The sequence below is a fragment of the Melanaphis sacchari genome, unplaced genomic scaffold (assembly GCF_002803265.2).
Source record: "Melanaphis sacchari strain LSU unplaced genomic scaffold, SCAv2.0 Contig532_pilon_pilon, whole genome shotgun sequence".
Taxonomy (NCBI): domain Eukaryota; kingdom Metazoa; phylum Arthropoda; class Insecta; order Hemiptera; family Aphididae; genus Melanaphis; species Melanaphis sacchari.
The window spans coordinates 1-11475 of NW_020271364.1; the positions used below are offsets into that span (position 1 = coordinate 1).

At 30.4% G+C, this 11475-nt stretch overlaps 1 protein-coding gene across 1 annotated transcript; it reads right to left on the reverse strand.

Annotated features, from left to right (window-relative positions):
* Positions 1 to 2084: 2084 nt before the first annotated feature.
* On the reverse strand, positions 2085 to 10841 carry LOC112599525. The gene is made up of 4 exons (XM_025346450.1): positions 10765 to 10841; positions 5297 to 5434; positions 4829 to 4980; positions 2085 to 3043 (listed from the first exon to the last, which is right to left on the reverse strand). The coding sequence occupies exon 4, from the start codon at positions 3034 to 3036 to the stop codon at positions 2200 to 2202; it is 837 nt and encodes a 278-aa protein (XP_025202235.1). The 5' UTR covers positions 3037 to 3043; positions 4829 to 4980; positions 5297 to 5434; positions 10765 to 10841; the 3' UTR covers positions 2085 to 2199.
* Positions 10842 to 11475: the final 634 nt, after the last annotated feature.

Sequence of the window (11475 nt, forward strand, 5' to 3'; positions counted from 1 at the left end):
TAATGAATTGAAATTCTTACATCTGGGTTATCACAGCCAATCATTTTTCCATAAGAAACTTGATTGCATAAACAAAATGTTGGTTCATTTGGATCAATAGGCATGTCTAATACTTCAGCTGATTGTGCAACTCCGGCATCAAATAGAGCACCAGCGAGGGCACTTTTTTCTTCTGCAACATTGTTTTCACTATTTGTAGGAGTTTTTGGATTAGTGGCAACATGGAGAAATTTGTTTTACTAGGTGCTGCTCTTGTTGTTTTTAAGACTCCTGAAAAATGTTGGTAATTATTATACAATGAAATCAACTCAGATAAGGTTAAAATTATGTTGCAATCAAACCTTTTTTCAGTTGTTTCTTTTTAGATGTTTTATTGGAAGTTGTGTCTTCTCCACCTGATGCACTTTTTTTTTGTAATTTCTTTGTCATTAGTCTTTTTATATTCTCAATTAGAGCTTATTAAATTTAATTAGTTAAAATTCTACTAAAATGTTACACGCTTTCTAGTGCAACATGCATATTAGCAAATCTAAAGCTTATTAAAAATGTATATTTTTTTTATATTGATTATTATAATAAATTAATATTAAAATTATTATTGTTATTGAAATTTATTTGAGTGTGTTGATAATTTTTATATTATTAGAATTATAGACTGTCCAATAAAACTGGTAAGACTATTATGCAATTTGTGAAAATAATTTTTCATGAATAATTTCCTCCGCGTTATTTCTTGTACCACGGAATAAAAAACAATTTTCAACAGTTGATGTCCATGTAGTGATTTCAGGTTACTTTGGATACTTTTATAGTATGTTATACTGTGGCATATTGTTTATGTTATTCAACAAAAAGATAAAAGAAATCATAATATAAATACAACTAAATGATATAGAAGATTGTATCATAATTAGTCTCAAGTGCCATTTAAAATATAAAGAGAAATATAAAAAATGATTAGTTTCATATCCATACAAAATATTTAATATATTTAATTTTTTGTTATTCCATTAGTGCTGCTTATCAAATCAGTATTATAATAACTATACTAAGATATTCAAAACTCAAGTAAAACTTTATGGTTATAAAACAAATGATTAGTTGTAATTTATATGATATGCATCCATTAAAAAATTATGTTATGATTTAAAAGAAATTTATACTTTTCAATATATTACATCGCGTTACTGCTAGTTATAAATTTTCATATTAGACATGAATCACTTTTTTACGTATGGCGCTTAGCTACATAGAAAATTACTGGGCTGCTTAGACTGGATATAGCTGATTCTTATTTAATTATTAATTTAAAAATAATAATTAAAAAATGTGCTTACACTGGTATGACGATAACAAACTCGTTTAAAAACAACAGATTTTTACCAAATTGAAGTGTATTTATGTATGTATGTATGTATCCCTTTTTTTATATTTATTTAAATATGTATTGTTAAAATATCATTAATGTAGTTTATAAATTTATATATATGTCATTAAAACATAAAATAATTATATAATTTAATTTAACCTAGCATACATTTTTTTCTCTTACGCATTTACTCTTTATGAACTTCAAAAATTTACAATTTCTAAACAATAAATATCTCTAAATAGCTAACAAAATTTGGTGACTGAGAGTGTCTACTATTAAAAGGTTTCATTATACTGTAATAATATTTATTTAATTTGACAATACTATAGTATACTTACATAGATAATATTTAGTTTTCATACATATGATATATATATATTTATAACATTTACTATACATTTTATTAATTCATATCAATGTATAATATGCAAATACCAGTAAATTTACCTATTTGTGTAAGACGCTATATAAGGCTGTATTAGTTATATACTAATAAGTAAAAAAGAGGTAAACAAAAATTTGATGTATTAAAATTAATTATATTAATATATAATATGTTGAAATAACAGTATGTTTATTAATTAATTATATACATACAAATAATTACAATAAAAATTATCAGTATATATGAAATAAAAATCAAATACAAACTACAGGTTGTATGATTGAAATTAAAAAAACAAATAATTAAATAATAAAATATGCAACGTCACAGCACGGATTTTGATGCGTTTTTAAGAACTATCAGATTATAATTTTAACTGAAAATGCCATCGGCATCAAATATATACATTTCATCTATTATCGTTGATATCTGCTCCGTCGACCTAGACTGGGCCTCCTCCCTCGCCCCGATTAAACCTCCTCCGTCGACGGAGACTGGGCTTCTTCCGTCGACCTAGACTGGGCCTCCTCCGTCGTCCCGATTGAATCTCCTCCGTTGACCGAGACTGGGCTTCTTCCGTCGACCTAGACTGGGCCTCCTCCATTGATTCGGGCTCGGCCTGGGTTTCCGGAGCGTCCTCCCACTCCGGATACGGAGCATTTTCGTCATCAGACTCGATCACGATCACTGGCACTTCGGTCTCAATTGAATGCTCTCCCACTTGTGAAAGTATTGAAGTGGATGATGATGGTTCCGATTCCAGTAAATCAGGTGTGTCTGAATCCAGATCCCATTCTGTATCTGTTTCATTTAGCAATTCCTCTAACAGTGACGGCATCGGGGCCTCTTCCGGCGTTTGGTTTGGCTGGGGGACCCGGAACTGTGCACTTTGTTCTAGTTCCTGTGGGTCCTGTAACGGATCATTAGCAATTTGCATCATATAACTCCCCAATTGAAATCCCCTCATAAATAAAGCCCACGCCGTATTGTTAGACCGAATACGAGTTAATGGCATCGTAGCAACTGACTCTATTTCTTGTGGCTCTGAATCACTAGTATCAAAAGCTCGATCGAATCCAAAAATCCAATCCGTGTTGATAACCTGATTCGAGCTTAAAACAACATCCGGGTTATTATCCCAATTCAAGTGCATGAATACATTCCTAGCCATTTCTCTCAACAGATGATCAGACAAAACCGACGACCTCGGCCTATTCGGTGGTCGCTGATTGGTATTGCAGTAACCCACTGTCTTCCGTCTATTACCACCTTGAGCCATTTCTTATCTATATTGACATAAGATAAATAAATACACCGGTAAAGTATATTGTAATAAAACGAATAAATTAATAATAATAATAGTATCCGGTTAACATAATAATTAATGACGAAATAAATATTCTAGTTCAATTTAAAATATTTTCTAACTCTATAGTGAATTATTTGAGGTGAAATGCGATTGCAAATGGAACAACTGCTAACGGACTTTTTCCGTCACACGACTGTGAACATTTTTACCTGCCTTAAACCGTCAGCCGTGTTGCCAGATTTAGTGTTGGTCATTTACAAATTTTTAAAATGATCAACATATAACACTATGTATATTATTTTGTATAATTTTATTTTAGTTTATAACGTAGTTTAATGTAACATTGTATTATTAATATCAAATAGTTTTTATTAAAAAAAAAAAAAAAAAATGTTTTAATTGAATTATCCCGAACAAAATAAAAAATATTCAGAAATTATAAGTTTAGCAACGCAGCCTATAAAAATATTTGCAATCTCCAGTTTTTTGGCTAAAATAAAAAAAAAAATTCTTTGATAAGGGATATTTGTTTGCGATCGTGTTATGAAAAAGGTAAGACGTTCGTAATCGTGTTGCACCTGCTTATTTAATACTATCCATTTTTAAGGAGTTCAACATAGGCAATTTTACAAGTGTATGTAGATGTAGATTGTAGATTATCAATAATCACCTTCTCCATGACATGACAATAACACGTTACGCGAAAATGTATTGTTTTGTTTATTTTAATAAAATTATCAATCCTTTTTCATCTGTATTAGATGACATATTATCCGATACGATTTCCGACTACGTAATTAAATTCATTAGAAATTTACTTTATAACGACTATCTAAGATTTTTCAATTAACTCTGACACTCCAATAAAACATTTTAAAATTTTTAATATTTAAAATATAATAATCTAATTATTTTTGAGTATTTAAAGAAGTTGGAATTTGAAAAATTAGATCTGAAGGTTTTTTAGTAAACTGCAATCTATTTTGCAAGTTAACTTCGTGATAAATTCAAAAACATTTTCGGAAGTTATATCGGATAAACTTATTAGTTTACAATTGACATAAAATAAGTCTAACCTAATCTTATTTGCGAAACTGGCAATCAAATGATTCAAATGTCGTGTGGACATTTTCGCTAAAAATTGTCGTTGACTTGTTTTTATTATTTAATAATATAAAGTGTATCTTTCATGTATTAGACGACTGGTAAGTGTCTTCTTGCTGGCCACCCCTCAAAATATACATTTTGAATTAACATATAAGTATAAATAAATGAAATATTAATAATAAATAGAAAGATACATTTTATAAAATTTAATAATTAAAATAAGTCAACGATAATTTTTAGCGAAAACAATCCACGCGACATTTGAATCATTTGATTGGCAGTAATGTATATAATTTCGCTCGATAGTATATAAAGTACAATTTCACATTAGTCAAAAATCCGAATTACCACGTACAATGTACATCCAATTTTCAAAATTATCATTACTACATAGTACATATAATTTAATATTATATCATTGATCTTTAATTTTAAATAGTTAATTATTAAATATTATGTAAAAAGTGGAACAAATATATTTGTACAAGAAATGTACATGGTTTATCAGGAAATAAAATTCGAAAATCTAAAGATATTGGAAATGTGTTTTGCACAATAACTACACTACCATGACCGTGAGAACTATTTTTGACCGACAATCGACATTCTACCGTTCACCAAAATTGTTTTACATAAAAAATCATTTGGTACTCACCGTTTTTAATTCCGGTTGAAATCAACGAATCACTCACTCCTCGATGGTCGAGTGTTGTACGAATAAATTCGAAGGTCGGAACTGCTGTTGTTGTGTCGTTACACAGATGTCGTCGTCGTTGTCTGATAGACCGCAGCGTCGCAGCAATGTACCTGCCATTGACAATTTCAAATTAGTGAAAAACCCAAATTCCACATACAATTAACATCCAAATTTCAAAATTATCATTATTACATATGCATTTTACAACTCATTTAGTATGGTATCATAAGATCTTTAATTTTAAATAATCAATTATTAAATATTATGTAAAAAGCGGAACAAATACATTCGTACACAAAATGCACGTGGCTTAACGAGAAAAAAAAAATTCGAAAATCAAAAGATATTGAAAATGTATTCTGTACAATAACTTCACTGCCGTGACCGCGCGAACTATTTTTGTCTAAATAATCATTTGGTACTCACCGTTATTAAATCCTGTTGAAATCAACGATCCCGTACTCCTCGATGGTCGAATACCTACTGTATGAATATACAAAGGCCGGACTGCCGTTTTGTCGTCACACAGGTTTTGTCGTTGTTTGATAGGCCGCAGCAGGGTGTCTGTCCACGAAAATTTCGCATTATTTAATAACCCAAATTTCACGACTATTGTAATAGCCAATACAATAGTCTGCTCTGGCCGCATTTTAACATGCCAAGTAAATTCATACTTATCAACTGCCTCTAATGGCACCTAAATTCCTATCGTCCGGATTAGTCTGAATACAATTATAAAACGATATAACATAGGTATTGAAGATGGGATCAAACAATTGATTTACAAAAAAATCTATTTGATATGCCTGCATCGTCGCCAACAACTATTTGCAACTAATTTTTTTTTATTATTATTTCCTGTTTGAACCGCCACACGTGAGCCGGACTGTTTACACATTACTTGACCTAATTTGCAAATAAATCTCAACTATAAATGATAACGGTTATACAAAATAAAACGTAGTATGCTTAGCAAAAATCTATCGAATTATTCGGTGTATGAGTATATATCTACTATTCCTACTTAAATTATTCATATTATAATAACTAATAAATAATATTTTTATTATTCGATTATAAAATATTAAATTGAAATACTATAACACAGACGTTATTATGTAGGTATAGAATTTACACTGTAAATATTACCCGAACGAACGTGAAGAGGGGTTTAGAGGTTTGCCCCTCACCCCTATAAGTGAAACATGTATAAAATATTGAATTTAATATAGATAATAATCATTTATGCTAAAAAGTAATTACTGTTGTAGTAACATTTATATATATTTGTACATTTATGTGTATTTTATTACACGGTTGTATACGCTGAGCGGGAAAAATACTAACATTTATACCAAACGTGCCCAAACTTTTTGAACTTACGGGTCATAATAAAAATTTACATTTATACTACGGCAGTATAAACTTCACATGATTTATTTTGTACATTTTATCTGATATAATATTAACTTTATTCACTTATCGGATTTATGACTCTATTCGTGTGTGTTTAAAGTACTAAATATTTCCACACTAGTTGCAGCTAGTTTATTTCGTTATTAGTAACTGCAAGTTCACATTTTTTGTTTGCTAAAAATAATGAATTAAATTTTAAATTTTAATATATTTCAAAATAAAAAGGGGAAAGTTAATACCGAATGCCGTAATACTCAAAAACTTATATTAATAACATTTTTTATTTTTTTTTTACACCTATACAAATTTCTAATTTTTATAATACAGTTACGAACCGGTTGGAATACTCCTGCGGGCTGGGCACACTTGGTTTATACACGGGTGTATGGTTTATGTATGTATGAACGTGCGTGCGTGTGTAAGTGTGCGCGCGCGCACGTGTAATGTGTGTATATGTAAGTGTGCGCACGCCCACGCGCACGTATGTGTGTTTGTAGGTATGTAAACGTATTATCGTTGCTTTTGCATACCTACTTTATTAGTAACAATAGCTACCCCAGAAAGATCCTTTTCTACTCTTCGCCCTTCACCGGTTCACAACCTATCCACGAAATACAACTGTAGCATCTGGCTTAAATGGATTGACAATGCTAAATATTCCATCAGAACATTAATATCTCAATAGATGCTGTGATACTTGATGAATTTTCAAAAGCATCAATACAAATTAATATTAAGTTGTAAAGTAAAATATAATTGTGCTGCGATCTTAAATACAAGAATACAATTATTGTATAAGTACTTGTAGTATATACAAAAATAAGTGTACAAATGGTATCTCCCTCCATAAAAATATTCTGCATACGCCATTAACTAGAAGGGATGGGTTCGTTTTATTTTTTACAGTAACACGATACGTATTATTGATGAGAATAATTAAATTATTTCAATAATCGAATGATAATTAGTATTGTCGAAATATAAATAATCAAATGACCGGATGTGATTCATTCGAATGAATTATAATTTACATTTCTTGAAGTAGTTATGTAAATAATCTAATTTACTTTTAAGCATTATACTTAACTTTTTATTTATTGTATTTATAACATTATCTTTGATTTCCAAATTTACATTGTTGATAATCACTTATTATAAAAATTAAACGATGATTCATTTATCAAAGCCCAAAGGTCAACTATGTGGTTTTGTCATTTTTGATACATTTTATCGCGCAATTCGTGTTAGAGTGATTCGGTTAATTTAATTTTAATAATTACATTTGTAACGACCAAACATCAAAACTACTCGTAATATTATTTATTACGATGATTTCCCATCAATAATATACGTTTTAGCTTGAAAATATGTCCGTGATACGGATCTTACGTGATTGCAACAATATTATGGACGTTAAGCAGTTAGCGACGGCGCTAGGGGAAGCACTCCGCTCACATGCCCAGGGCCCCGTGTCTATACAATTGTTTTTTCATAAGTTCATAATCATCTAGTTCTATAAGCATCAAGACCCCCACAAAAAATATTATGCAGGGCCCCAGAATACGTGCGCCGTCACTATAGGCGATGGTTCGCTGGATCGTATTGCGTTGTTCTCTGTTGTACCTATAGTTGCCGACCCGCAGAAGATTCATTATTATATAACTGTATAAGTGTTAAGTTCCTAATTAATAATAACATCTATAAGGTCATGCAGCGTTGTAGCAGTCACAATTGTGATTTTCTACAGAGACAACTGGCACGATAGTGCCGTATTAAGAAAAGTAAACGGACGACACAAGTTATAATATGATAATGGATCAGACACGAACAGAACTATTGAAAGCATCACAACTCCTTCAGTTTAGTATAAATTAATATACTGAAAGGGAAACAGCTTACTCTAAAGCAATAATCAATATAAGATATTTTATAGATATTTTATATTGTAATTTTTTTTATCATAGAATCAAACTACCATCCCGTTAATATTTATCGACATAATATCCGAAATTCTTAGGTATTTACTTCCTCAAGCTAAATAATTATTTTAAAATACACCACAGTTAATAAATCTTAGATTGATTTTTTTTTACCGTATAATAAAAAAAAAAAATAATTAAAAAATAGATTTCTTAAATTATTATTGTGGGATATTGTACGCGTGAAATTTAAACGAAATTACGTGGTAATAAAATATTTATTTTATCATGTTACTCTGTTTCTATTGTTTGTCTTTATTCAATATTTTTCTTTAGACTGTTTTGAAGATAAGGTCATGAATAAGTACCTTTATACCGGTAGAACTAATCGTCTGGCACAGAGTTCAACTATTATTTATATTACTGCATCTGTAAAAATGATATTTCATAAAATTCGTAATGTTTTATAAATATTTTATACTATATTAAATAAGAGCTGATTGTATACAATAGCATTTATGGTAGGTATAAAAATTGTTCTAGTGAAAACATTGCTACAGGGTATTGGAGTAAACAATTATTGGTAGAAAAGGGCGAGGCTCTTTTGACAGAGCCCGGTATTGTTAGAAAAAAAGGTATAATTTTCGTGGAATTGGGTATGCGGTTTTATATCTAATACTTTAGCCGCAGTAATGGTAGGTACGTACATCCCTTTGTCATATATTTATATATCTTCCGTATTTTACGCCGATTGTAGGTAGTACCAACTGTGGTTGTTAATTTTATCTGTTATATTGTGTTGAGGAAAATCGGTGCATTTCGCTTTATATTAACACATTAAACCGAATGTAGAATTTTAATATGGAGCCTATGCGGAGGTTAGGAAATACGTCATAGTAAAAACATATATTGTATTCAAAACAAAATACCTAGTTGAAAAAATGCGAATATTACCATTTATACTTGACTTGTATTCGTATGAACGCGCACAGTCGTATTATATTATACATCGCAGAATTAATCATCGATGAAAAATGAAAATATCTGCATAAATTTAGGATTTTTGTTCCTCGTCAACACGTTATGATAATATGAAATCATAACATAAAAATGTATCTCTAAACAACCAAAATCGTGTTGGGTTTAAAGTACGGTTAGCTATGGCCTATGACTCGATTAAAATAGATAGGTATGTAGGTTTTTAGGGGTTTTTTTTTTTTTTTTTAATTATCCAAAGTCCATAACCACCTGTCATAGTATTCGTACAAATAAAATCGAACGAGATTTTTTATAAAATTACACACAAATGCGCATAATCAAAGTTAATAATATTATATCAAATGGAACTTTCTTATAACGCGTGAACGCGTACGATAATAATCGTATTATTGTAAGTACTACGGGACGCCGAACGACGCTGTGGTGCTTGCGGTGGAATATATTTGAACTAAAAGAGTACAAGGCCGTCGTCGAATTGAACGCGAGTTTTATAGGTAGGTACGAACAGCGGTGACCCCGTCTTCTTTACGCCGTACTTCAAAATCAAAACATAAAAATGTTCGTTCTCGTTACAGGGCATGGATTTAGAAGGTTCTAGAAGGTTTCTGGGCGAGGTTGGAATTACGAACATTCCATCGAATTATTCGGCTCTCGTGTGCGCCGCGGGGAGCGGACATAACATTCTATTGGTTTTTGGCACCACTGGGCGCCGCCGACCGATGCTCTCGCCACCACCGCCCACGATGAGCGAATAGCCACTGCCTCAGTGGATGAAACGGACTGTATTTATCTAAATACGTTATAAAAATTCGGTTATAACTATAGTGCCGTAACCAGATATTTGCGTGCCCCGATGGAAATTGGTATAGGCGCCCCATAAATGTAAACGCTGTTTAGTAAGGCTCCTTAGTAACTACAAAGACCCCTACAACACTTTGGTTTTGACTATTCAAATTGCGCCTTTGCCGATAAAATGAGTTCATTCCAACTAAAAAATATATTAGTTAATTTTGATACTTGGTATGAAACTTATCAGAAAGCAATTCTGTCAAACATAAAAGTATAAATAGCTATCAAATGGTCGAATTTACCTGTAAATTGTGATTACTTAATTAAATAGTCATTTATAAAGTACCATTTACGATTGCGCATGCATTAAAAAAAGTATTTGGAGATAAACAAATTTACACAAGTTTCATATTATATAACTTCGTATAACATCAAAATATTTTAATAAGTCAACATCTAAAACGTTATGAAGTACATTAAAATAACTAGATTTTATTAGGAATTCATTATTTAAAATTATTAGATCACTAATGTAAATAATTGTATTACATTAAATTCATATACTATACACAATACACACAGAAAATTTAAACAAAATACATGACATTGTCTTATAAAAACTAACACATAATTTATTAATAACTTGGTATTATTTTAGAATGTAATAACAACTCACTGAGTATAGTTATTTTCCCAAGACATAAATGGTAAATTGTATTATTTCATGCATCTTTCATATTTATTTATAAAATATAATAGTTTATTACATACCGTTCGTTGGTTGGCAATCCACTTGTTTTTGTACAAAAACCATTTATTTTGGGAAGCTTATTGAAACATTTTCTTCTTTCTGATTTTTTCTTTTCTTTTTTGGTAGACATTTTTAATTCGAATAAAAATTAGTGATATTCGTACACTAGAATTAGGCTGTAGATTCCACGCGGATTACCGAATGAATGACAACAACGCACTTTTATTAATAAAGTTGTAATCGACAAGGAGATACCTATTTTACTAATTGATATGAAATCTAAAGACGTTTTGAAGTAAATAATCGCGATAACACGAGACGAAATCGGTGAAACCCAAAAGCGCAAATCGTCTATGTTTTCGATAGACCGAAAGCGCCTATCATTTTGCGCTTTTGTGCCTTTTGTAACAGTGAGATAAAAGCGCAAAAACAAATATTGTCCTCATTATACTATATAAGACATAAATTTCATTTAAATTAAATATATAGTATTTTTATAATTGAAAAATACATCAACAGCGATCGAGTTCGATTGAATTTTCGTTTTGTGGCAACGAATTACGGTGAAGGTTGATAAATGATAATTGATAATCACTTGAGATAACTATAGATACAATATATATACAGTAACAGTATAAACTTATTTCCAATTTATAAAATACACTTTATAATTGTAAAATTTATTTGCGCTTATGGTCTGTTAAAAAGGTTTTTTTTTTTTGCTTATGAAA

Bases quoted from the DNA above. Each gene is read 5' to 3' on its own strand.
- LOC112599525 (XM_025346450.1), bottom strand. From the start codon at position 3,036: ATGGCTCAAGGTGGTAATAGACGGAAGACAGTGGGTTACTGCAATACC.